The following is a 27,833-nucleotide window of genomic DNA, read 5'->3' as shown; positions in this document are numbered from 1 at the left end:
TGCCCCAAATAACCCTATGTACCTTTTATACAGTGAAAGAATTACACCCATTATTCTAGGCACTGGTCCCTAAAATACAAAGGCTTGCTTGCCCCTTTCAAGAATTTTAAACTTAAGAAAAAGCGTGGGGTATTCACAGATGCATAGCATATATAAAGAGTTTTTGTTATAATTTTCTTTCTTCATTAAAAGCTTTCATGTTTTCTAAATGAAAAGTGGCTTCATGATTATTCCATCTAAACCCTGAAAATTGTTTGCAGATAGTGTAAACCGCAGGAGATGGGGTGAGTGTTTACATATGTTCCTTAGGAATGGTAAATGAACCTATGTATTACGAGGTAAATGAACTTATATATAAACCTAACACCAGTCAATGAACCTATACCTCACAAGCTTTCTGCATTTTGCATGAAGTGGAAACATTAACTAAAGTAGACTGGGAAAAATTAGGGATGTATAACGCATTCTTTTAGAATCCATCGGGGCAGGGTGGGGGGAGGTGGATGAAGGCAGGGGCAGGATTGCCAGAATGACTGAGGGAAAAGTGTGCCAAATCCTTTTCCCAAAAAGCACTGATAAAATTGGATAAAACTATCAAAAACAGCCATTTCGGTACTCTGTAAATTGACCCAAGTCGTACAACAAATTGAGAAGAATTTTAAACTTCAGTAAGGTCAGTGGAAGTCTGTGGCATTTTAGCCTGGGGCTAAAATGCCTTCCCCCAGCTCCACAGCAAGTTAGTTCTAATTCAGCAGTGTAGGTGATGAGAGGCAACCACTAGAGACAGCTGAAATCAGCACATAAAACAAAAATGATACATTAAAACTAAGTGGAATTTATCCCAGGAATGCAAGGTTGGTTCAATATCTAAATATCATTTAATATAATACATCATATAATAAAGTACAAAAACAACATGATCACCTCACAAGACCCAGAAAAAGCATATGACAAAATTCAATACCTATTTATGATAAAAACCCTCAGCATAGTAGGAATAGAAAGGAACTTCCACAACCTAATAAAGGGCACTTACGAAAAATGTACTGCTAACATCATACTCAATAGTAAAAGATTTAATTTTTTCCCCACTAAGATTGAGAATAAGATAAGGATTTTCACTCTTACCTCCTCAACATTACACTAGAAATTCTAGCCAGTGTAAACAGAGAATTTAAGAAAGCACACTAGTCAGAAAGGAAAAAGTGAAACTTGTCTTTATTCACAGACTCACGATCCTATATACAGAAAATCTTAAAGCACACACACACACCTAAAACGAATAAGTCAGCAAGGTGTGGAATACAAGATCAACATACAAAAATCAATTATATTTCTATATACTAGGAATGAACAACCCCCAAATTAGGAAATCTACAGTCTAGTCTTAAAAATGTAGCACCACTGAAATTACAGTTTATAATATGTATATACTTTGCGCAAATATACACACATATATGCATGCATACTCACACGCATACAATCCCAGGAAAATATTGAAAATGAAATGTATAGTAGCTACCTGTAGGCAGTGAAATGGTGGCTAATTTAAAATTCTTAATATTAATAAAAAAATTTTATTAATCAGATTTTTAATAGTGAACATCTGTGGCTTTTATAGTGAGGAAACAAGTGGTAAATGTTATTTTAAATTCCTTCACTCCTTGAATTGGAAGTATTTCACATTCTGTAGATGCCACAGTGGATGAAAATATAGTTTTGGGTGGCCAACAAGGGTTTGAATCATGCGTCAGCCACTTTCTAGCATGAAACCTTGGAAAATGGCTTACCCTCTGGGTCCCAGTTCCTTCATCTATAAAATGGCATTTATCTGAAGAGTGTGATGAAGTTTAATAGAAACTATGTGTAAAGTGGTTAGTTCAACAGCACACAACTCAATACTCAATTGTCTTTATTACTGCCGCTGTTGCTCTGTTTCGAAAGACTTCCGCTTTGCCGTGGGGAAATGATTCTTTTCTCCTGTTATTTCTTTGCTCTGACTGCTTCAGGTCACTAGAATGGGGACTACACGGGCCCACGAGGATTATGTGGAGCTTTTGAGAATCACGGCAACTCTGCGGACTGGAGCAGCTCTGCGTTTGAGTCTGGGCCGCTACGTGACACCCGCTCTTACGGTCCCCGCGTAAGTTCACAGGCAAGTTGTGCAGGGAGGTGAGCTGTGCTGCAGCCGTTGCCAGAGCTGTCCCCACGGGGAGCAGAAGCTCAGATGAATCCACGGCACGGCTTCCCTCCAGGCCATTGGACATCTAATGCTTGTGAGCCCTTGCAGCCCGAGGGCCAGGTGTGGGTGGAGAGCGGGAGGGGCGCTGAGACCCCGGAGGGGTCTGATTGAGCCCCAGGCGGTCCTCTCCTCCTGGGGCTGTATGCTTGAGTCACCAGTTGAAGCGCAAGGCTCCTCAGAGGTTAGAAGTCAGGAAACGACAATTTAGTCAAAGTTGATCTATCGTTTCCACCCCTTCTGGCGTCGGCAGCCAAAGCCTTCTGATAGAATTGAAACGGTTCCCTACGTCATCCAAATTTCAGCAGCAACGACGACCTATGCCACGAATTTGCCAATCTTACACCAGCACAGTTCAGTCTGAAAAACAGTACATCTATGGAGATAAAATCTTCAGGTCAGAACTTAGCTTACATTTCTGTGAAATAAAACTATTCTCAGGGCGCCTGGGTGGCTCCGTAGGTGAAGCGTCTGCCTTCGGCTCAGGTCATGATTCCAGGGTCCAGGGATCGAGCCCAGCTCCCTGCTCGAGGGGGAGTAGCTTGTCCCTCTCCCTCTGCCCTGCTCCTGCTCTTGGCCTCTCCCTCTCTCTCTCAAATAAATAAATAAATAAAATCTTAAAAACAACAACAATAAAAAACTGTTCTCATGCCTTTTTTTTTTTTTTGAGGGAGAAAGTGAATGTGGGTGAGCCAAGGGGGGCCCAAGGGGGTGCAGAGAATCTTAAGCAGACTCCACACCCAGGCCAGAGCTTGAAGGGCAGGGGGTTTTGATCTCAGGACCCTAAGATCATAACCTGAGCAGAAATCAGAATTCTGAGGCTTAACAGGCCGAGCCACCCAGGTACCCCTCTCATGCCTTTTTTAATAGCAAAATATTTAAGAATTATGAAGAAAAAACCTTTAAAACCTTAAAGTTGTAAATGTTGATGGAACATTTTAAGTACAAATATTGAATGCCGGAAAAATAAATTTTGATTTGATGTTTAAAAGCAAAATAAATATATTATTTTTTAAATATTTTAACTATAGTCCATCTACAACACTAGTGTTCTGATGTGTAGATGTGTTCCAGGATAAATGTGGCAAGAGGATTGTTTAATTTAGGCTGTATTTGCTTAACTTGTATCCACATAGTTCCATCAAAATCAGTTGAAAAAGTGAAAAATAAAACAAATACTTTTCTACATCACAAATTGGTGGTTTTTAATTGAATAGTTTTTTAATGAACTTAAAAAAATCACCACTCATTTATATATACATTATATATATAATTTAAATGTAATTTTAAAAAAATTAATTAAATCTTACACAGCATCAGTTGTTTACAGGATTTAAGTAAGAGTTTTTAGTATTTAGTATGTGTTTTCCTTGTCACATAAAGATTTGTAACCCGTCCTCTAAAGCTGCTAAGTAACATTTTAAAAATATTATAGTTTTAAGAAATTCTTTCAAATAGTTTTTTTTTCCAAGAGAAAAATTGTATCCTTTAAATGGTATTATTTGGACCTAAATGTGTAGAAGTTAAAATTATCTCAAACAAGAATAGCAGGCTGCTCAAGGTAGCATAGATAAGCCAGGATCCAAGAAAGTGATCTTGTTTACTCAGAATTGACAAGATTCAGGGGGAGTGATCCCCTCTAACTAAACCTACAAGGGACCAGTAAGCAGAATGTCAATGTATTTATTTCAGTGTGAAATGCCCCTTCCTTGGGAGTGGATTATGTATCTCCATTCTCTAGGGTATCCTGTTTCCCAGCATTAAGTCAATGGGAAACTGAATCGCTAATCAAAAGGTTGTTGGGTTCTTAATCAGAATCCCAGGATGAAAACTGCATGGTCTTAGAGCGTTAGAGACAGAGGGAAAAGCCCAAAGAACTAAGTCTCCACCCACCAAAGTCTGTCGTTCCAGTGGCGGCAAAGCCGTATCCATCAGATGCAATGGTTTACACTGGGAAGTCCCGCGTTAACCTGAACAAACGCACTGACTCTCCATTTTCCCTAGTTAGATTACAAGCAATCTCCTTACATCGCCTTTGAGGGAAAGCAGATTAAAAAATGAAGGTAATTTAATTATATGAAAAAATGAAGGTAATTTAATTATAACGTGCTCCGCATGGAACCATGAAGTACCAGCCTCCTGGTACTTCACCGTGATTTCTCTAGTTTGGTTCCAGCAGATTATTTTGCACCCTTCTTTAGAAATGTTTCTACCTGAGGATGACCTTGCTTGCATTTGGCTGGATCCCAGGTTTGCTTCAGAACACACTGGCAAATTGACTCTTGGGACACCTTCTGATTCTGCAGGCCATTACAAGTTGATCCTAGCCAGCTTCGCTCTTTTTTTGGAAGGTCAATATATCAAGGTAACAAATCCAGAAAACCAGTTCTCCATTAGGCTTCCCTGTTCCTTTCACAAACGTTACTATTCTATTTTATATATAGTTTTAAAGAGGACTTTGATTAACATTTTGTCCCATTTATGAAACCAGATAAACAATTCTAAATGTGTTAAACTACATTCATAAATCTAGTATATATTTTTTAGCCTTTTGCTCATGCTGTAGATCTGTAGTTGTAATCTCCACTTTTCTCACTTTATTTTGAAAAGAAAATCATGCCTACAGAAAGGGGAAATGCTTCAACGTTCACCCATATACCCTTCACCTAGATTTGCTTATTGTCAGTGTTTTGCCACATTTGCTTTATTTCTCTATAATTTTTAAATAAAAAATAAGTTGTAGATACCTGACATTTAAACCTTCAGTGCTTCAGCAATTTCCAACTGAAAACAAGGACATTTTTCTATAAAACCACAAGATCATTATGTCACCCAAGAAAGTTAGCATTATAACGTAACCATGTCTAATAAGGAGTCCCTATTCAAGGGGCCCCTGGGTGGCTTAGTTGGTTAAGCATCTAACTCTTGATTTCGGCTCAGGCAGTGATCTCCGGAGTCCTGGGATTGAGCCCTGCATGGAGCCCTGCATCTGGGCCCATGCTCAGTGTGGAGTCTACTTGAGATTCTCTCTCTCCCACCCTTTGCCCCTCCCCCCCATAAAAATATTTTTTTTAAAAGCTCCTATTCAAACTTACGTAATGATCCCCAAAATGTCTTTTAGAGGTTGTGTGTGTGTGTGTGTGTGTGTGTGTTTAAGATTTATTTTAGAGAGCACAAGCAGGAGGGGCGAATGGAGAGGGACACAGAATCTCAGTGAGGAGCTCCATGCAAGGCTCGATCTCATGACCCTGAGATCACCAACTGAGCTGAAACCAAGAATCTGATGCTAACCAACTGCACCACCCAGGTGCCCCTAGAGTTTTTTTGTTTGTTTAGTTGGTTTTTTTAAGCCCAGGATCCAATCACAGATCATGAGTTTGGTCATCATGCTTTGGCATGCCTCTTTGGTCATTTGGTCATCATGCCTCTTTAGTTTTCTTTACTGAGGACAATGTAGTTCCCCTCCTGTGTTTGCTCTCATGACATTGATATTTTTAAAGATTCAGGCCAGTTGTCTTGTATAATGTCCCACGATCTAGATTTGTCTTATTTCACCATGATAAGATTCAGTGTAAACATTTTGGCAAGAATACTACAAATAGTATGTTCTTTCAATGGCATCCACGACATGAGGAAGAATACGGTATAGATTGTCCCCTTATTGGTAATGCTTATTGTGACCACATGGTTAAGGTGGTGTCCATCAGATTTATCCATGAAAAAGTACCTTTCTGAAGCCTTTTAATTGAGGTGTCGAGAACACGTGAATGTCCTGCTTCCCAACAACTTTGCACCCAGTGGTGAAAATGCCTAAATTGGTTATTACACATGGTGGTTGCAAAATGATAGTTTCCTCATCATTCTTCACTTCTAAATTTTTTAGCTAACATTCTTCTGTAAAGAAGAGCTCTCCTCCACCCTTTTCTCTGAGAATCCCTATGGAGTTGGATTCTTTTTTTAGTCACTGGGTACCATGTTATTCTTTTTGATACAGAAATTCTGCTAGATTTGCCAACTAGGAGCCCCTTCATGTGCCAATTTTACAGAGTTTATTGGCTTGGCTTTCCTTTTGACATATCCCAGTAGTTCAGGATTTCTGAATCAATTGGCAAGAAATCTGGGCTATCCTGATTAGGTTACTGATGAAGATCTATCGGTTGGCAAAGGGCATCTCTCAAATGATATAAGCCCTTTGTGATTATTTTTCTATCTAGCAAGTTAAACTTCTGACACTTCTACTCTACCTCTCCGTGGGTTCCTAGGAAGCAGTGTTGTCTTTTCGGGGAGATAGCCTTTACCTTTCTGAACAGCTGGGCGCAACATCTATTTGCATATGTCCCATAGAACCAGGCAAATACATAATGTCATCACGTTCCTGAATTTTTTTTTTTTTTAAGCTTTATGTATTTGAGAGAGAAAGAGAGAGAGAGGTGGGGAGGGGCAGAAGCAGAGGGAGAGAGAATCCCAAGCAGACTCCAAGTGGAGCCCAACTCGGCTCGATCTCACAACCCTGAGATCAGGACCTGATCCGAAACCAAGTCGGACGCTCAACTGACCTCACCTCTCTGCTCGTGCTCTCTCACTATCTGCCCCTAGTTCCTGAATTTCTAACACGAGCCAGTAGCCTGAGGATTTACCAGATCAACACACTTTAGAATCAAGTTTATTTATGGACAGGCTTCAAAGATTGGTGGATTCCAGGGTTTCTCCATGTTTCAATGTACAAGTGGGAGAACTTGGACCATCTGGTCCATCTAAGAATCTCTCTGACAAATGAAACCACAACTCCAGGGAGGCTCTGAATTTAACCAAACACTGGTCTCCCAGAAAAGGTGCCATACACCAGTGTTGGGCATGGATTCCCAGCTTACCAATACTGTCATTGCATCAATACCGATGGATTTCTATGTCAAATATGTCTTATAGTATGCTTCTGTAAGCCTTATCAAAACTTACCTTTTTAAATTTTATATACTTAATTTTTTCCTTAATTTATATATCAATGATTAATTTATCTGTGTTGTTTGCAGGAACTTAAGACCAGCTTTTTAACTTTAATCTTTAATGACAATATTTAATAGTCCTTAAATGCATGATCTAACTAAACAAAAATTTATTTTTGAGGTACCTTAAATCCACGACAATTTAAGTGATCAAAAGTACAGACTGTAAGAACAATGGCATTGGACACACATTAGTTGCTTCCCCAGCATCCATGGTTCCCTCGATTCTTTCCAACAGTCCTGGATTTTTTGAGGGGGGACCTACATGGTTCTGAGGAAACTGACTCCCTTCTGCGGCTCCAGTGAATAATCAGTAATGGGCATGTAACCTAAGCCAATTCATTCAGAATGAATCTCAGGACTGGTCTGGCAATACTGGGACACAGGTGTTTTCTTTTCCCTTCTAGATATGAACAAAGATTCAGGTGACCCCAGGAGTAGTTGGCAGTTACTTTTGGTTCTTAGGGCATTATTCATTTGTTTATTCAGCACTTATTAATATCTACGGTGTTCTGGATATCAAGATATAAAATTGAGTACAAAATACCTTAAGACATTTATTTTCTAATGGAAGAAACAGAGGTGTCATGGGAGGGGAGCAAATAACCTTCATAAAGACTGAAAGAACACATTCTTGGTATGGATCAGATTAGGTGCTTCATCTGAGTTAGAGGTAGCTGTATCTGGTCATCCTTCTTATAGAGTTGGTATCATTATTAGTCTGCTCTGAACCATCCAATTAACTGTGTTTTTACTGAAATTCCTTACAGTAACCCGACTGCCAAAGGAAGGGTTCCAAAGTTGCCTCAATCCTCAGTCACTGGCTAGTGTCTTAATCCAAAGTAGAATCTTAACTGAAACCAGTCTTCTGGTTACATATAAATATTTGGACAGTAATATCAATAATATCATCTTTCATAGCTAAAGATGCAAATAAGACATACTGAATAAGCATTAAATAGTATATTGAATATGCCTTAAATATCATCTAGAGACAAGAGACAAGAGCACTTTGCATCCTTAAAGACATCTTTTATGGTATATATCTGTCTGTGAACAACTTAGATACAAACGCACCCACCATTGCCACAGTACCAATATCTGGCCCATCTGAATAATTATCCAGGGAATATGTAAAACACCAGAGAATCTAGAGCAGGTGTTCTCAATAGGTAGGCCTGGTGGGAGGAATACCTTCCTAGGGCATCTTATTAGAATCATCTGGGTAGTTTTTCCCAACTAAACATACCTACACCTCATCCTGGGATTTCCATCTGGGCCACTCCCAGAACAGCACTGCAGTAGTACCTCCCTTTTCCCCAATGAACGTGCTCTCTCTCTCCCTTATAAAGGGTGGAAAAAAAGCTGAAACTTGGTCTAATGAGTTGCAGTATGGAGAGAGGGCTCTGAAACAATGCACTGGGGGATAAATAGCAAATTGTCCAGCTGAAGGAAGACAACCAGAATCACTGAATTATTGTATCTATGTCCCATATATGCAAAAGCTTTGATCACTGAATTTTCTAATATTGGCCAAAGACAGAAGGACAAAAGTCATCATTTTATTTTACAAATCTGAATTCTAATATAAAATTTATGGGTCAAGTATCCCTGAGAGCTCCTACCAAATGGCTTCTTGTTGCCAAGGAAAATGTAAAGATCTTTTGCCTGGGTCACATGTAAATATCACCTCCTAACTATATTATCTTACTACGTGAGATACCTGGATCTAGACAGGTGACTCAATAGGAACCTGTATCTAGCTAGAGTAATATAATTATTGGTTGCCTAAAGTATTTCAGCCTAAGCTTTAGAAATGTGGGAGGTAGATGAGATAGGGTAGAAAATTCCTGGGAAGATGAAGAGGACAGCAAAAGAGAGCAAGGATTGTTAATAAAAGTCTTTACAAAGTTTTCTCCTGATTGTGGTGATTTCTACATTACACCCAAAGAATACAAGGAAATGGTAAATTACATGGAAGAATGGCTTTCATATACTTTGCCAATCTCAAATGTGTTGAAAATAATTCCCTCTCCCTGTTTTACTGCTGAAACTGATTCAGCCTTCAGTTCAGCCTTTTACTCAATTATAAATTAGCTTCTTAGGGTATAAAGTTGTGAAATAAAGGGCTCAGCATATGCTCTCCCACAGATGTCCCAACATTTCAGAGTTACAGTGTCATTCTTATTTTTTACATACTCCTACCATATAGCTGGAGTAGGACTTAAAACATTAAGAATTTAAAAGCAAACCCACCTTTTAAAAATTAACCCTCGGAAGATCCAGATGGGTATTAAAAATTGGGGCTATGTTAAAAAAAAAAAACTACAATGTGAGACACTTTGAAGGTCCTCAAACCTTAAAAATGTAACAAAACTAAAAAAAAAAAAAATGTTGAAAGCCTGTCAAGGTGTTGGCTTATTAAGTTCCTCGAATCAAAGGGAATTTACACCGGCACAAGGATCCAAAATGTTAGCGTTAGGCACAGAAACGTTATTTAGCAAATAAAATGATGCCCAAAAGATGGAGGCTGGGGGGGGGGGGACTGAGGGGGACTGTCTGCTAAACTGTCGTGGAAAAAATTTCCAAAGAGCGTTACAGATCAGAGGCAACCGTTAGGCCAGGGACGTCCACATTAGCGCGTCCCCCTCTCGGCCCAGAGGCCGCGGAACTCCCTCGGGTCGGGTGGCCCCTGCGCCCCCGGGACCGCGCGTCCCCACCTCCGGCTCCCCAACCACAGCCACAACCCTGCCTCCCGAGTCAGCTCCCCGATTCGCAACTCAGAGAGCCAACACAACCGATCCTTGTGAAGTTGTGGTGGGAATTATGCCTCTGCTGACTCCCCGAAAGTCGGCCGGGCTGCGGAGGACTGAAAGAGCTCGTCTTGAGGTCAGCGCGCTCACTTCAAAGGAACCTCAGCTCCCGGGACACGTTCAGTGCGGCCGTGGAGGAAATGGGGCGGCGCTAACCGTGGTGGGGCGGCGGCCCACGCGAGGAGACAGAGCAGGGGAGTCAGTAGTCAAAAGTCGGCCTAGGGCCCTGAGAAAACGTGAAATTCCCCCCTCAATCCTCTCACGTGGGTCTCGCACGCTCCTCGTCGCGTTCGGGTGCACCCAGCCGCCGCCCCACCGGCCCACCCGCGTCCTACCTTAAACTGGCAAAGACCTGATATTAGGACCGCGCGGAAGCCTCCAAGAGAGGGAGGCGGTCCGGCAGCAGTTGGGCGTGGCTTCACTGAGAGGCGGACCCTGGGGGCGGGGAGAACTACGCAACCGTCGACTCTGGCCGCTGATTGGTTGAAATGCCTGCGCGGAGCCCGCAAGCGTCTCCGCCTGGCCCGGGCGCTCCTCCTCCTCTCCCAGCCGCTGGGTCCACACCGGCTCGCGAGGGAACCGCTCAGGCGCCGCCGCCCCAGCCCAGTGCGGACGACGGGAGAGAGGGAGGAGGAAGGAGAACACACTCGCTTGCTTGCTCCCACCCGCACTTGGGTTCCCAGAGCCGGCGCGGAGCCCAGGGGGAGGAGCCGCCGCGGGCACGCCCCGCCTCCGGCCCGGGAAGACGACGCCAGCGACCCCGCCGGCCGGCCACCGCCCCCCTCGCCGGCCGAGACCCGCCCCCGGCCCCGGCCCTGGCCCTCCCCTGGCGGCATGGAGGGGCCCCGCTCTTGACGGCCGCGCCGCCGCCTCGGCCCCCGCCCCCCCTCCCGGCCCCGCCCGCCTGCCCGCCCCCGCTCGCATGTCCGCGCCGCCTTAGCCGAGGATGCTGAGGATGAAGCTGCCGCTGAAACCGACGCACCCCGTGGAGCCGCCGCCCGAGGCGGAGGAGCCCGAGGCAGACGCGCGGCCGGGCGCAAAGGCGCCGCCGCGCCGCCGCCGAGACTGCCGCCCCCCCCCGCCGCCCGCTGGCCCGCCGCGGGGCCCCCCGCCGCCACAGCCACCGCCGCCTCCGCCTCCGCCGCCGCCCCGGGGGCTAGGGCCGCCTGTTGCTGGCGGAGCAGCGGCGGGGGCGGGCATGCCGGGCGGCGGCGGCGGGCCCGCGGCGGCGCTGCGCGAGCAGGAACGAGTGTACGAGTGGTTTGGGCTGGTGCTGGGCTCGGCGCAGCGCCTGGAGTTCATGTGCGGGCTGCTGGACCTGTGCAACCCGCTGGAGCTGCGCTTCCTCGGCTCGTGCCTGGAGGACCTGGCGCGCAAGGACTACCACTACCTGCGCGACTCAGAGGCCAAGGCCAACGGCCTCTCGGACCCGGGGCCGCTGGCCGATTTCCGAGAGCCGGGCGTGCGCTCGCGCCTCATCGTCTACCTGGCACTGCTGGGCTCGGAGAACCGTGAGGCCGCCGGCCGCCTGCACCGCCTCCTGCCCCAGGTGGACTCGGTGCTTAAGAGCCTGCGCGCGGTTCGGGGTGAGGGTTCGCGGGGAGGTGCGGAGGACGAGCCCGGCGAGCGCGGGGAGGACGGCGAAGGCGAGGAGGACGCGGAGAAGGACGGTTCCGGCCCGGAAGGCAGCGGCGCCGAGCCCCGGCCCGGCGGCGGGCTGGGCTTCAGGGCCCAGGAGGAACTGCTGTTGCTCTTCACCATGGCTTCGCTGCACCCGGCGTTCTCCTTCCACCAGCGGGTCACCCTGAGGGAGCACCTGGAGAGGCTCCGCACTGCGCTCCGTGGGGGCCCGGAGGACGCGGAGGTGGAGGTGGAGCCGTGCAACTTTGCCAGTCCCCGGGCCCAGGTAAGGCGCGCGAGCCTCCCAGCACCCGCCTTGCGGTCACCGCCCCGGCGGCCTCCCTGGCCTGGCTTTCGGACGCCTCTTGGCCGAGCCTCAGCCCCGCGCAGGTGGCTCGGAATCCCCACCCCACGGCTCCCATCCCCGTAATACTAATTTTCGTTCTGCTGGGCGGTTCAGTTCCACTCTCCCACCCTCACACCGCCCCCCCCCATGCACACTCAGGCACCCGCCATAACAGAATGCTCTAGAAGTCTCTTCCGTGCCGGAGTTGCCACAGAAAACATGGAGCTCTCAGCCTGGTCCCCCTCTCGGAGGAAGGGTCTCAGGACATTTTTGGCTTGGAGCATCTCTCGCTCTAGGTGGTGGGAAAGGCGAAGCGCTAGAGGTGACTGTGTTAGCCTCCGTCTAGCCCCGGGCAGCGCCTCCTCTTTCTCGCCATCTGGCGCTCTGGTTGTGGTTGTAAAGCTCTGCCTTATTCCCTCGCTGAGGTGTTCTAAAGGTGCGCTCTAGGCGCCCTCGTCTTCAGCACAAAGGGGCTCTTTTTGCTCAGTATGCCTGAGTTTTATTAAAAGGGGTCGTAGGGCTTTGGGCTCTTGGCTGCAAACTTGGTGTTCCCAGAAAAAACCTGATGTGCAGAGCTGCGAATTGACTCAAACTAGATGAGCAGTAGCGCGGGTTGTCTGGGGGAAGAAGCGTCTCCTGGAGCGGGCTCCTTACGCCTTTTACCTCTGGCATAACTTATTTTCTATCGGACTTGAGTCTTGCCTACAGATTTGAGTCCGGGGGTGTTTGTTGGGCCTTTAATGTAGGCATAAATGTTGTTTTCTAAAACTTGTTAAACACCAAAATGTAATAGACAAGAATCCAGATGAGTCACTTGTCTCAGACATTAAAGAAGGTGAAATTTTATAGAGCCATGAAAGCAATTTAATAATAATCTAGGCCCGATATAAAGTCCTTGATGGTAATAATTCAATGGAGGAGAGGAGAGGAGGTTTCAGTTAGAGTAAAAACTAGGTACAATAAGTTTATATTCGTGGTTTACCGTCATTTAAAAGGTAGTAATTTGGTTGCCATGCTTTTCAGCGTAGGTGATCTCGGGGATGATATATTGGATAGGGGGATTTTTTTTCTCCTTCCTCTCTTGAAAGTTAATTCAACTTATGTATCTGCTGTCATTCAATACTCTGGAACCAAAACTGGGCATTGTATTTCTTTAACAGCTGTGTGGACTCAATACCCATTGAATCAAGGAATTTGGGGGCTGGAAGGGATTTAGTGATAATCTAGGCGGAGCCCCTCCTTTTTCAAAGGAGTCTTCTGTGAAGTGACTCACATTTTAGGACATATTTTTTCAGACTCCAGTGTAGTAAGTATCCAGTAATTTTTTGGTGAGCTTCAAATTTTGTCTTCCCGTGTTTATTTACTACTAATATGCAGCTGTGTATACTGTTGGTTAAAGCCCTTTTCCATTCTTAGCCTGTTCACTGAAATAATTCCAAAAAGTCCTATAAGGCACATATATGGAGAAGAAAGCCTGAAATCGGGAGCAATACTTGTATCTTATTTTTAAAATTTTTTTATAGATTATAAAGATGATCTTAGATTGCAGGTATATGAAATTTATCATTCCACTCATATCATTCCAACAAGGGTAACCGATTTCTGATTTTAATTGCTAGGAGTCTTTTTTTCCCCCCATTAAATTTTGCTTGTAATGAGAGTGTCGGAAGGCGACTAGAGAAAAGGGAGAGATGGGTACGAACTAGAGTAACGAGATTTTTATCTTGACTGCAGTGTGTGGCCTTTTCTGGCAACCCGTGAGTGTTGGGAGGAGTGGGCAAAGTGAGGTTGGGCATCCTGCTATTAATTTAAGCACATCGTTACTTCTCAGGCGGTGCCCTGTGCTGGGGCCATCAGCTGAAGTGGGAGAATAAATCATAGGGGATACACGTACTACAGGTGACGCTGACGGCTATTTTTAGACATTGGTGGCTTGATGAACTTTTTTCTCGGATAGCTTAGGGTTACCGTAACAAGTCATTCACGTCTCTTTAAATTGTTCTGACCCCGCACTTTCTGCTTGTTAGCCTGGACTCCAAGGCCCTCAGCTGTGGCTTGTTCTGGCCTCGAAGACATTTCAGCGGATCTTGTTGCTCCCAAGCTGTCACTCCAAAGGCAGCTGATGGGGGTGGATGGATTTGCATCTCGATTCGCTGCAGTCCAGACCAGCTGATTCTCGGCCTTAGGCCGCCAGTACGCTCCCAGTGGGGCAGGGCCCACCTCGGAGTCAGCGGGGAGGTGCCGGAGTCTGGCACGTCTCTCGCGTGGAGGCGCCGCGGCGTGTCGGAGAGCCCCCCCGGTCACGCGCAGCCGCGGACCGGCGGACGCCTTTGGGGACCCGTCCCTCGGAGCTCCTGCTCTCCCCCTCCCTGCAAGATGGCGGTTGCGGCTGCCCACGTGACTGGTGCGCCGGCCCCGCCCCTGGGAGGGCGGGCTGAGGCGGGGCCGCGCTTCCCCCGGGCTCCCTTAGGCCTCCGCCGGCTAGGCCCGGGCACCGGGCTGAGCGGAGAACCACGTGGGTGGTGTACTCTGAAAATGGCAGGGGGGAGCTCGTGTGGCAGCCTTTTATTGCCCCGGAAGTCACCTTTTGGACACGTGTGTAACTTTCGGCTAGGAATCATTCTATTTCTCACTACTTTAATCCATACTGAACGCATAAAGTGGAACTAATATCCTTTTCCCTTAGAATAAAAGTGTACTAGCCCCGAATAGTGTTTCTGGCTCTTCCAAGGCTCGTATTCAGTAATATGCAGCAGCTTTTCTTTTAAAGTTTTCTGTAAAAAGCTAATAAGGTTTACGGATAGAACATGTGTTTTAAGATGAATTTTGTTAGTTGTGTGCTTTCAAGTTGACCAGTCCCAGCAGCTGTTTAGTGACCTACCACGGTTACGATGCTAATAGTTGAGGGGACAAGTCCACAAACTTATCACTAGAATATACTTATTAGGTCATTTTAGAAAAATGAAGATTCGAGTAGATTTTTACATTTAAAAGTAATATTTCTCGGGGGTTTTTTGTGTGCTTTGGATAGTGTTATGTGATTTTAGAGTAAATGTTACATTAGATTACAACTTAAATATTGTCTTTAGGAGACTTGTGCATAAAGTTTATCTTCGTCTGCTGTGGACTGCCAGTCACTTATGTAAGATTCAACATACAATATGCATTAACAGTGTCCTGGGAAATTTGTGTGATTGATGTGGTTTGCTATGTTAATAAAGTTACAGACTGCCTGTGTGGGGTAGCTGGAAAAAAAAATTGGTTTTAAAAGGGGTCCCTTATTAGGAACCCAAACCGCAAATGGCCTGTTAGCAACAGCGACAAAAACTGCATAAGTATTTTAAAAGATGCTAGTTTTGTTGCCGTTTCATTGAAAAGAGAAAGACAGCCAAGCTTCCTATCTTTACATGCTTAAAGACTCTCCTAACTGCTCATGAAAATGGATATTCTAATTTTGGGGATTTAACCCCCAGTTAGCAACACAAACGTCAAAAAGCATAAAATGCATAGACTGTCATAGTAGTGGTTAGTGGTTAATATTGTTTGTGTGGCGGTGTTTCTTTGGAGATTGTGTTTTCAGTATCCTCAAAACATAGTTGCTTGGCAAATAGTTTGAATAAAACAGAAACTGAAAACTTAAGATAGTATTTAGTGTGGTAGATAGTATTTAGTGTTATTTGAATTCACAAGAAACATACCTGAACTCAAAAAAAATTAAGTGGCCATGGGCCTTACAAAAATCAATGAAGATAACTAAAAAAATTGTTACTTTTTCATAGCATAGGTTAATTAATATGGTACTTGACGGAGTAAGTATCTCAGCTTGTTTTGATAGTACAGATAATGTTGGGGCCTGGAGAAGAAAACTCTTCAAAAAGAGTTTTAACATAAATGCTCCTACTCTAAGATAACTTGAATGTGTACGTGGCAACGCTAATCCTAGTGAGAACACTGACTGAAGATGAAAGGGGAGAGGTCAGTGGTCAGGATTCCTGTTATTACATTAAGCACTAAAAAGATGCTTTCTAAAAGTGATTTTTAAAAAGAATGACTCTAAACTCCCAGACAATAAATAACTTTATTTAATTGTTGGCCACCACTGGGAGATTTTAAACTGGATAGTGTCACTGGAGCAGTGGGCGCTGAGGCGGCTTTCCTCCCTCTTACGGGGGGGGGGGGGTGATAACAGTGCTTACGTGAGATTGTTAGGATCAAGTGAACGAGTACTTGTGGAATAATGTCTGGCACATGATCTTTCATAAATGTTAGCAATTAAAAGTAAAAGTTAAGTCTTGTTTGGAAGGTGGTGGTAGAGGAATGGGAATAACATCTCACAAATCACCAGTGGGGGACGGAACCAGCCGTATCTTTTACGGGAAATTTTAGGTTAGTTTGGCTACAACGAAGTGTAAGAGCAGTTCAGTTAATAAAGGCCATTGGGAAGAGGCTTTTAGAATTTTGGAGTTAGTGATTATTTTAGTAGCAAATGGGAGCTACTGGTGTCCTCCAGTTACTTCTATTTTTCTGTGTAGTGTTTTTCTCAGGCAAGAACTCAGGGAAAGTCTTACTTAGACCACAAGTGGAGGAGAGGGTGGTGGAAATGGAGAGGAAGAAACTACTTTTCCTCACATTAACTAGTGTGAGATATATATATATATATATGCATGCAGACACACATATGTACACACACACACACCTTTTGTTTTTACTACCTTTTGTGATTTTGGTTGGGGGGAGGACAGGAAGTATGCTGTAGAGGCGACCAAAGACCTTGAAGAGTGACAGCCAGTTTAGCAGTAGACTTGGCTTACATTCCTGCTCTGCCACTCACTCTGTGACATTAGCCAGGCTATTTAAGTCCCCGAGCCTCAATCTTATCTGCGAAATGGGGATAATAACTTTCTTTTGAGGTTGTGGTGATTGAATAATGAGATACGATGTAAAATAATTCACATACTGTCTTGAGTACGAATTTTCTGTTGAGAATGACGCTCACTGCATTTTTCCTCACCACTAAGATGTAGCCAATCCACATTGTTCTATCAGTTGTATTCAGGAATGGCTTTCTTTTTTTTTTTTCTTCCCACTTAAAAGTCCACATGATATTGTATTCTCCATGTGGTTCTCTATTACCATACCTCTAAATTGATTGGTGTTCAGGAAGGATGGGTAATTGGAAAGGTAGTGTTTGAGACATTTATTTGGGGCAGTTATTTTTAATGTTTAAAAAACATTTGAGAGAGAGAGCACGCTCAAGCAGCGGGGCACAGAGGGAGAGAATCTCTGGCAGATTCTGCACTGAGCGTGGAGCCCAACTCCGGGCTTGATCCCGTGACCCTGAGATCATGACCTGAGCTGAGATCGTGACCTGAACCAAAATCAAGAGTTGGACCCATAGTAGACTGAGCTAGCCAGGCACCGTGGGGCATTTATTTTTAATATTTACATTGTAAAGATCTGGTATGCCACAAATAAAATAAACCCAAAGGAAGCATTTCTCTGGGTCACAAATTATAGTGGGTTCAGGCATAGGCATGGGGAACATATATATTGTGATTTTTGGATTATCACTAACTCCCGTGCAACCATAATCTACTTAAATCTTTATCCAGTTTTCGCATTTAGTTAGGAAACTATTCTTTAACTTAAAGCTGTTTTGCAGTTTTCTTAGGTTACATAATTTTTTGTTACTTCAGAGCACAGCCTGTAATCCATGCACAATAAAGGAACATTTTATGCTTTTTTTAATAGAAGCTACTAAATTGGCTAATTTTTAAGCTTATTTTTGTCCTTCCTTGAGAAATATTAAGCTAATGTTTTTGGTTTTTTTTTTTAAGAGAGAAGCAAAAAAGCCTGCACTGCCCTCAAAGCAGACTGAACTTCTCTTTTATCGCCTCTCTTTCATCATGGAGGACTGTGTAACAGCACTCCGTTTACTCACAGAGAATGCTTTGTCACAAAGCCTCCTTCATGCAGTCTACGTAAGCAGTCACTCCAGAAGGGAAGTGCCTCATCGTGCGTTGATGTTACAGGTGGCAGGGCTGCTGAGCACTTGGTAGGCCATTTCCCTTCTGTCCTTCTATGCTCCAGGGAACCTTTGGCCTTTAATTCCCTTCTAAATGTCTTGGCTCATTAGACGTGTTTCATGCTTATTCAAGAAATAACTTACTTGAAGTCAGATTTAGGTTTTAAAAAGGTCGCTTTGGTGAGTTGTTTGGTCTTTACAAGTTCCATTCTGCTCAGTAAAAGTAGGGGGATAGCATCACCATTTCTCACATAAAACTGGTGTGACGATGAACTCGATCATGTAGATGGAAATGCTTAGTAAACAAGAGTAAGATGTATATATCCATTGATCGATCCATTGTTGGAAGAGGGAATAGCACAGTTGGGTTGCAGTGGATGAACAGAAATGCAAAAGTTGAAAGAGCTGGTAGGGATTGAGTTAGAGAGAGCCTTGACAGACTAGGAAAAGGAGTAGGTTGTCAGCGGGTTGCAGTGAAATTGAAAATTTGTGTGTGTGTGTGTGCTGGTGGTGTGTCTTTCTGCAATGTCCACTGTCGTTTTATGTGTAATGTGTATGAAAAGCATGAATCATTGATTAAAAAAAAAAATCTTCCAGGCTGATCCAGTTCTCTCAGTGGTACCATTATACTTCTGATCCACTCTGATTTGCTTGATAACCTTAATCCTCTCTTCCCCTCATCCTTGCTGTCACCATTTTCTTCTGAGACTTTATTCCTAACGGATTCCGCTGCTTTCAGCCTTCCCACCTCTTACCTGTTGGATACCACTGCTGGATATGTCTTCCTAAAGCAGTGTTTAATCAGATCATATGCCTTGCAGTGACTGATGGAGCCTGGCCTCCAGCAGGTCTTGGGACTCAAAATCCCTGTCTCCCACTTTCTTCACACATCCAGTCTTCCATTCAAAGCTAGCCTATGCCATCACCTCCTGCACGATGTTTGCTGGAATTGTCCCTGTGGCTGTCTTCTCGTAAGATTCTTTGCTGCTCTGAATTCTAGCAGCATGTGTATTCTGTGCTGTAATTTTGGTACTTGTATGATTTTTTTCCTGATTTAAAAAAAAAAACCCAACAACTTTGACGTATTCTTAACTTATAAAATTGACCTTCCTCCTAGCTTTTAAGTTCCTCAAAGACTTAGGCATCATGTCTCAATTTTTTTTTTGTCAGCGTTGCATATATCATAAAAGCTTACTCAAAATTTCTTATGCTTAAGCTTTTTAGATACAGCTCTGAAACATACCAATACGATAAATTGCTTTAAGACAAAGTACATCAGGAAGCGTTTTTTTGCCTTGTATGAATTCTGCTTCTCAGCTACTTCGTAACAATCTTTGCAGCTCTATAGTACAGGCACAACTGTCTTGAAACTAATAAAAGGAATGGCTTCTTTAGGTAAAAGTGTGGATCAGTGTGGATTTGAATTGAATCTTCAATAGGTGAATGCTCAGTAGATGTATTTATTAATTATTCTTCCAAAATTAGGCCATTTATAGTCCAAATTAAGCTTTTTGTATGGGGGTGGTGCGTAAATTGGGGAAGACCTGCAGATGGTGCTTTGATAGGGTGGAAGAAGTCCTAAATTACAAACTGTTTTCTTCCCTGAGTAGTAGTTTGTAGTTGTCTGGCGTTGATCTCCAGTTTATGATTTGAGGAGCAGTAGGAGTCAGACATGCAGTTGAGATAGTCTCTTGCTTAGGGTCAGAAAGTTAACTTACTTTGGTCACTGAAGTTGAGCCATCTGCAACCTAAGAATTGGAATTTTTATGTTTCTTGTTAGGAATATCTAAGTTGGGATAGTTAAGAAGCTTAACTATCCTCCAGTATATTTGTTTTTTGGGAGAGGAGGGTATCAAATCACTGTGATTCACTGGTGGTCCTCGAAGCCACAACAGGGTCATGTGTGTTTGGAGGATACTTCTTGAGAAAGAGGCCATCAAGCGTATGGAGAGGTTGCCTGATGGAAGGAGTGGTCTTGGGTGGTTTTGTTTGGGGAAGGTGCCTGTGGTAACAGGTGGCGTTAGACACAAGTCCTAATGCGGTGTTACTCCCCACTGTCCTATTTCCCATCCTATCAATCAGTCACTGTCAAAGAACCTTTTTAAAGTCTGTAAGCGTCCATTTCTGCATGGTTCCAGGAACGTTTCCGCACTGGAGCTGAAGGCTGGGGCTCTGCTGCAGGTGTCGTGGGCTGTCAGGCTTCTGAACCCAGGTCTCGCTTCCTGCTGAGGACCCCTTGAGTCCCCTCCCTCTCATCTCCTGTGGGGTGGGGCAGGGCAGTTGGTAGGTATATATGGGCTGGGGAGGAGAGCACATCCTCTCTAGATCTGCTGCTCAGGGGTGTGTTCTTTTCACCTCCCCTAAAACATCTGGTAAAGGGGATTTAAAGGTTTGGGGGCTGCTAGCCCAGGGGATGTAGCAGTTCCTAGTTTAGTGTCCTAGTTCCAGGGGACAAGAGGAGATCTTTTCTCTGCCGTAGTAGGAAAGCAGAAGGTTGGTTGGTAAACACAGATGTTGGTTCTGACGGGGGGGGGGTGGAATCCCAGCTTTGGTTTAGGCTGGGAGGCTGTTACCCCTCCCCTCCCCCCTGCCTTCCATACCTTTGTAGTTTGTGGTCTGAGACAGTTTATAGTTCTCACCCGTCCACCTGTCAGCTACACACGCCTACTAGAGATTGTGCTGTTCACGTTGAAAGCAGAAACATGAAGTGAGTTTTACAAGGAAAGCCTCAAGGCCAGTGACATTTTTCTGGGATGAAAACTACTGCCCCCCTCCCCGGTAGGCTTCCCTATCAGCCTCCTTTTGCTAGGTGTTCCCTAATTGCACATCCTACAAGTTCAGTTCTCTGGAAAAGACAATGACATCAACGATTTGAACGGTTTTTTAAATTCATAATAAATTTATAGAGCTCCCTAGAATACATAGAAAATTATAGCGCTGTTTCCCTGCCTCCTCTCGTTCCACCCACTCAGCTGCAGTCCAGCCCTGCTCTGCACACGTCACTGCTTCGTGCACGCGTGTCACATCGAGGAGACCTTGCAGAGCTGCGGTCACAGTGGCCACGGCCGGTCTGAGGGCTGTGGTGGCAGAGAGGACAGACGGGTTCAGTGAACTGCGGGCCCTCCCCCCCACATTCAGTGTCTAGGGTGCATTTACCCCTGCTTTAAGATGGCCAGTTCATCTTGCTGAATCACCTTATACCTTCTAGCCAAGGGAAACAAGAAGCTACAAGGGGAGTGAGCCCCCGATCCTAGCAGAACCATGCACGATGCTGTCTGTGAGCCGCGGACTGGACTCTGGGTCTCCCTCCTCCTCCCTCCTGTTGGCCGGCAGGTGTTCTCGTCGTTCCTTTTTGCGCTGCTCACCAGTCCCGTTTCTTCTTGCACATTTGCCCTTTCTCAGTTGCTACAAGGTGATGCAGGCATTACCATGGGTTCAGTCACGCTATTTCATTGCGTAGAAATGAGGCAAACGCCCGCCCGTTCTACCACATCCTCTCAAAGAGCCAGCAAGGAACTCTTCAGTTCTCCCCGACGCCTTCCCTCTTCTTCCACCAAAACAGATGCAGTTTGACATCTCAGTAAATGTTTCTAATACCGAATCATTTTCGAACATTCAAAGCAAGGCTTTCTGTGAATCTTGTTTAAATAATGACATGCTTTGGTTGGGACCCTGGTGATTGAAAGAATTTAAAACCTGTAACTGTGTAACAAGTTATCCCCAGACTTAGTGGCTTAAACCAGCACCATTTTACTATTATCTCGCAGAGTTCCCTGGGCCCGGGATTTAGGCGGGCAGCTAAGAGCAAGGGCAGCTTGTCCCGGCTGCAGGGGTCTGGAGACGCAGCTGGGGCCTAGAGTCTTCCCCCTCCGCGTCCTCCGTGGGTGTGGTTGCTCTCGCGTGGCATCGTCAGGCCAAGCACGCTATGTACACAGTGGCTCAGGAGGCCCAGGCTGCAGGACTTCTGGTGACCTGCCCTCAACTCTCCCGAATGTTCCTCCCCTCCCGTCTTGTGGGTCAGGCAGGACTCGGAAAGCCGGCCGAGACCCACCAGCCAGGGGGTTAGACCCACTTTTGAGTTATCAAAGTATTTTTAGCTATATTTGACCTACCACAAAACCTGACTAGGATGTTGTGGTTAGATACTAATGTTAGTATTCAAAGTCTCATTTGATGAGTGTAAAAAATCTTCTGAAGAAGTTAGTTAATCAAAAAAAAAAAAAGCTAAAAAATTCTTAATTTCTGCTTTTTTTTTTTTTTTTAAAGAGCGAATGTCTTGGTATTTTTAAATTTAGTCTGCATCAACGGACTAGAGGAAACATGCAGAACATTGTTAGATGGGCTCAAATAAACTCCATCTACGGTGTGACCTTTGTTAAAGTAGAAGGTGGCCAGTGTGACCTTCGTCTCCATCGTCTGTCATCAGAGTCTCTTGGACTGTCCAGCTTGACTCTGTCAGACTTTCCGCACGTTGGCGAAATGTCAAGTCTGTAGCTGTGTTGGATATCCATGCGTAAGAGTTAAGTCTGAGTAATCCCGGGATGCACGAGCTTCCAGCCGGCCCGTGTTACCTGCCGTGGGTTTGGGCTAACCCGGGGCTCTCGGGCGGCGCGTAGGCCGGAGAGCGCTCTGCTCACATGAGCCACGGAAGGAGGAGAGCACACACATTCTAATGTTCCTGGTGTTCCTGTGCATGTTGTTTTGCAGGCTTAGAATGTTTAAATTTCATTTCTTAATCCAAACAGAGACAAATTCTCCACTTTTCACTTGGTCCTGACGTCCTGACACTTTGATCTGACTAGTCTTTGTAAAATGCCATTCTGCGTCTCGAGGGCGCGTTTGCCCGGGAATCTGAACTTACTGGAGAAGGCGGGTGTAATGCCTCTCTGTAAGATTCCACTAAACCGTGCTTCTCAGATTTTATGGCACCCCCCCCCTACTCAGAGTAAAGGAAGCATGTGTGACATGTGGAAAGGGGAGACAGCAGCACGTAGAGCCATTCACCGTTGCGACCAGTAAACTGGATTCTGACCTCTGAAGCTCGAGGCATTAGATTAAATTTTTATTAAACTGATATAATTGTAAATTCTCCACATAGTTTCTAAACTTAAACGATTTTATAGCATTGACGCACGCTGAGATGTAGGGTGAGAGAAAATTAGTAGGGATTTCATGGGTTGATGAATTTAGGTCCTTGGAAAGAAACTCAAACTCCATTTTTCTCCCGAGGTTATAAACAGGAGGCCTTTTCCTGGCTGTTAAAGTGTGTAACTTCAGACTTTAAAAATGTGACTTTGTGAAGCAGACTACTTCCTCATGATTGAGAAATACAATATTTGTGGAGGCAACACAATAAAATTATTTTAAAAATTTTTTATTCTTTCCTGTAAAATGTATAACATAAAATTTGCCATTTTAACACCTTTTTGAGTGTACAATTCAGTAGCATTAAGTACATTCACATTCTTGTGCAACCATCACTACCATCCATTTCCAGAACTTTTCTTTTATCCCAGACTGAACCTCTATATCCATTAGGCAAATACTCCTATTCCTGCCCCGCGCCCCCCAACCCCTATTGTACTTCCTGTCTCTGATGGAGACCGTTCTAGGTACCTCGTGTAAGTGGAATTATACACTCTTTGTTCTTTTCTGCCTGGCTTATTTCACTTACGTGATGTCCTCAGGACTCATCCGTGTTGTAACATGTATTTGAGGTTTATTCCTTTTGTAAGCCGAGTAATACTCAGTTGTGTATATGTGCCACGTCTTGTTTATCTGTTCACCCAACAGTGGACATTTGAGCTTCCACCTTTTGGCTGTTGGGAGTGACGCCGCTGTGAAAAAATTATATGTTCAAGTCCCTGCTTTTGTTCAGGTCCCTAGCTTCCCTCCTGGGAGAGGGATTGCAGGACCACATGGTAACTCTAAGTATTGGAGGAAGTGCTGCGCTGTCTTCCGCAGCGGCTGCACTATTTTCCCTTCCTACCGGGTCACGCACAAGGGTTCCAGGTTCTCCACATCCTCACCAATAGTGTTGTGTTCTGCGTTCTTAGAGAATAGCCATCTTAGTGGGCATGAAATGGGTATCTCATTGTGATTTTGATTTGCATTTTTCTGAAGAAAACTCTTTTTTTTTTTTTTTTTTTTGCGTATCTTGCATTTGTGTTTGAAGGTGTTATTTTAAATTGATGAACCATGAATGAACAATGTTAGAATATTCTGTAAAAAAGGGTTGACGTATTCAACTAAACTTCTTTCGGTTAACACAGTGCTTTGTTTGAGAGGATTACAGTGCTTTGTTTATATTGATTTTTGAAGTATTTACAGCACTGTTAGGCCAGTCCTGTTTTATGACTTTGTAGTGAATGATTATACAGGTCAATTTGTTGTTGCTAGAAGAATTCTTGTGGTCTACCTTTTTAAAATCGTTACTATTGAAAATTGGTGAATGCCATCATGCTGAATGTTTTGGGAAGTTGGCTGTGGATGAAGAGATCTGGGGTGGCCTTCTCGTTCAGTGGTTCTGTGTAGACAAATGCTTACTTCCTGGGGTTTCTACAGGAAGACAAACTATATATAAGGCTGAAGCTTAGCTCCCAGGAGTATCTGATGTGATGCTTTATTCCCAGAAATAGAGCTGTCAACTGGCAGCCCATACCTATTGTCAGGCCAGCTTAGACAACAGAACAAAATATTTTAAATTAGGATTCTTGGGAAGTGTCGGGTCTTTTGTTTGCTTCATTTCTAAATTGACACAATTTTAAAAAATTAACGTATATTATTTAGTGCAGATTTGTCAAATTGTAATTGTTGAAACTGGGGTGGTTTGTTCTGAGTAGTAGTTTGAGATTCTGAGCATGAAGGGGTAAGGTGTGTGTTGTGATAGAAAACAGTTGTAAGGCTGTTCTATTTTTTTTTGGCTTAATCAGTGTGTTGTAGGAACAGTATATACAGGGCTCTGCTTCGGTTCTGGAGAGCTGTGTGTGAGATAAGCAGGCCCTTCCTGACTCCAGGCAGCATTTCTCCTAGGAGTAAAACTTCCTCCAGTTTACTGAGGATAGTAATTGGCTGAGCAAACTCAGATTTAGAGCACCCAGTTGCCGTTAGGTGGTTTAGCATGACTAATGGCAAACCCACTGTCCATATTCATCCTTGTTCAGAAAGATTTGGCAGATGTTGATGATAACCTTTTGTAAAACTTCTTCCTACCAAAGCATCTTGTTAGACCATCCCTAAAATCAAGTAGTGAATAAAAATTGTGGTAATTAATGTAAAAAATAAAATTTCCTTATATATGGGGGGTTAGCATAAAGGATATCCTCTTTTATATGTGTTCCTTTGATTCTGGTTCACTTTGGTTAGACTTGACATCACTGGGAATTCTGAGTAATGATGTACCCTGGGACAGTAATTAATTAATAGAATATTACCGTGAAATGAAGATAAATATTGATATCAATATATAGTGATTGCTTTTCCTTACTGGTGAGTGCCAGTTTGTGCCTTTCTGCCCTTAACGTGTAATCACCTATGTGATCTCTAAAAATCGCTGTTAAAATGGTTGCTGTTAAAAGTATAAGACTTTAATCTGGTTTATTTCTGTGAAGTTGACCCTTGTTAGTCTGTGGAGGAGATTAACTTGTGCCCCTCTTTCTCATCTAGAACGATTCTGCTCATGGTGATTACACGCAAAGTAACGAGGCCAGTTTACTAGAACAAGCCCCAATACCTCATGATGGACTTCCTGTGGCACCTCATAGAACCCAGCGAGAAGGTATGCTTGTTTTTTGTGAACTTACAGTGGGAGTGTGCAGAGCGCTGTCTACCTTGGTCAACTCTAATTCTTCTGTCTGTGTCGGAGTAGAGACACCGAGCAGGTCCTCGGTTTGGCTCAGGCGCCGGTCCCCTGCTCTTCGGAGTCTGCATCTGGGCTCCCGCTTTGCAACACGTGGCCGTCCTGGCTTGCGCTTACTTGGTTCTGCCTTGCGGTCGGTTGTCTTAAATCTAGTTGCACACTTTCAGAGGGCAGAAACCTTAACGTTCTGCCCGAGTATTTGGTAGAGTGCTTTATCTGGAGAATGTGCTCAGCGTTTCCTGAAAAAAGAAGTTTTACGGGAAGTTCACTGTAAGAAAGTGAAGAAATTTCTTACAAGCCCATGCTTCCTCCAGTAACACAGATTTCAAGACGGCTGGGATGGGGGAACTGAAAGGACATTTTCATATGAAAAGAAAGGAGTTCAGATACTTCACCTCGTTTTTGGGGAGTCCATTAACCTGAGGGGAAGATTGAAATGGAAAACGTCAGAGGAGTGAAGTGCGCGCAGTGAGCGTCCCCCTCAGTTAAGGCAGCTTTGAATCAACATCATCTTGTCTCCTTTCAGTCCTAACAACAGTCCTTTTTGTGTAATACATTTTTCCTCACAGAGGAAAAATAGGTGTGCATGTTTAATGTTTTTAAAAAAAAAGTCTACGTTATTACCTATGCCAGCAATTCAAGACTATGAAACTGCTTGACTCATAGCCTCCTTCAACCACGCTCGCTGCACACGCGAGTGACCTGAAGCAGAGTTTGCTTTTACAATGAAGGTCCTTTTTTTTTCTTTTTTTCTTTTCAATAAAAATATTTTAGAAAAACACAAAACCACATCAAAATGCTAACACCCGTAAGATGGTACTATAGGTGATTTTTCTCATGTTCTTTATTTTGAAACAAATGCATTGATCTCTGCTGCTGAGTTTTAATTTGTGAGAGCTGGAGGGTCTCCCTTACCAGCCACCCGTCACCATATTCTTTCGTCTTGCTCATCTTGATTCTGAGAGGTCGTGGTAGAACTTAAAATCAAGGCTGAAGACATAGCCATATTCCCTTAGCCCATAACGCCCTAATGGTCCCCTACCCCTAGCCCACTGATTTGCAGAACGTAGAGTAGTTCAGATGGGTTTTATTAAATAGCATCATCCTTTACATAATTTAATAGAAAAGCTTTTGGAAACGGCAGACCCTCCCTGTCCCGCTTTGACCTTGGTTGTACTGCAGCAGTTCCGGGGAGTTTCGGGCTTCCCACCTGGCTTTTGAGATTTTCTTTTGTTTCCATCCTTAGCATTTCTCACCCATTGAGGGGACATTATCCTAGGAGCGGGCCACCAAACGCCGTATATTTGGAAAGTTGGCACAGAGTACTGGTAGCGACATCTCCTTAGTCTGTTAGGAATGTCTGCTTTCCAGCAGATTTCCGTATCTCATGTTTCCTGCTTTCTCATCGCTCACCATCCATGATCTATAACAATCTTAATTCTTCTGTGTACTTCTGTTACTTTGTGTATTCTCCGTCAGCTATTTTAACTTCTTCCTCTCCAAGTAAATCCTTTCCTTTTTTTCACCATCTTCCGTCTCCTGAATTTAACAGTGACCCTAGTCTGTGGAGTCCCTCTCCTGACTCCCCTGTGACCTTTGTCATGCTCATGACTACCAGTCTCATTATTGGCGTACATGCTGTTTCTTCTGTTTACACCCTGAGCAACAGTTTCTCTTGCTTTTTTTCCTCAAGTCCCTATATTATGGTTTGTAGACTGGCTCTTCTTAATTTCTAAGGGTATTTACTTCCTGTAAGATGATATTTTTATTGAAGGATGTGTTAAATGAGTAGTTTTGGAGTTTGCACATTTGCTACCTTCATTAACAAGCTGACATCTTACGTAGTTCAATTTAGAATTACTCATGTAACTTATGACCACTATTTTCTCTGTGTAGTAAATTGTGAAAAATTTTGCTATAGTGAGCCTT

At 44.1% G+C, this 27,833-nt stretch overlaps 1 protein-coding gene and 2 long non-coding RNA genes across 3 annotated transcripts in view; 2 read left to right on the top strand and 1 right to left on the bottom strand.

Annotated features, from left to right (window-relative positions):
• LOC113253485 (uncharacterized) overlaps nucleotides 1–4,985 on the top strand; it is a 38,071-nt gene extending 33,086 nt beyond the window's left edge. Inside the window, exon 3 of the long non-coding RNA XR_003315436.4 lies at nucleotides 2,010–4,985. This is a non-coding gene — a long non-coding RNA (uncharacterized LOC113253485). The remainder of the gene's footprint in view (nucleotides 1–2,009) is intronic.
• Nucleotides 1,200–10,804, bottom strand: LOC130543968 (uncharacterized). Its single transcript, XR_008959773.1, has 2 exons — nucleotides 10,391–10,804; nucleotides 1,200–2,615 (listed from the first exon to the last, which is right to left on the bottom strand). It is a non-coding gene; the product is annotated as an uncharacterized LOC130543968 (long non-coding RNA).
• Nucleotides 10,805–10,984: 180 nt separating this feature from the next.
• The window catches only part of ZCCHC2 (zinc finger CCHC-type containing 2), a 58,228-nt gene continuing 41,379 nt past the window's right edge, over nucleotides 10,985–27,833 (top strand). The window contains exons 1-2 of the mRNA XM_048218481.2: nucleotides 10,985–11,961; nucleotides 25,712–25,823. Coding sequence (XP_048074438.1) covers nucleotides 11,002–11,961; nucleotides 25,712–25,823 — 1,072 coding nt within the window. The 5' untranslated portion in view covers nucleotides 10,985–11,001. The remainder of the gene's footprint in view (nucleotides 11,962–25,711; nucleotides 25,824–27,833) is intronic.

This window comes from Ursus arctos, unplaced genomic scaffold (assembly GCF_023065955.2).
Source record: "Ursus arctos isolate Adak ecotype North America unplaced genomic scaffold, UrsArc2.0 scaffold_17, whole genome shotgun sequence".
Classification (NCBI taxonomy): domain Eukaryota; kingdom Metazoa; phylum Chordata; class Mammalia; order Carnivora; family Ursidae; genus Ursus; species Ursus arctos.
Note: the sequence above shows the minus strand (reverse complement) of the source record. Positions and strands in the feature narration are given on the sequence as shown.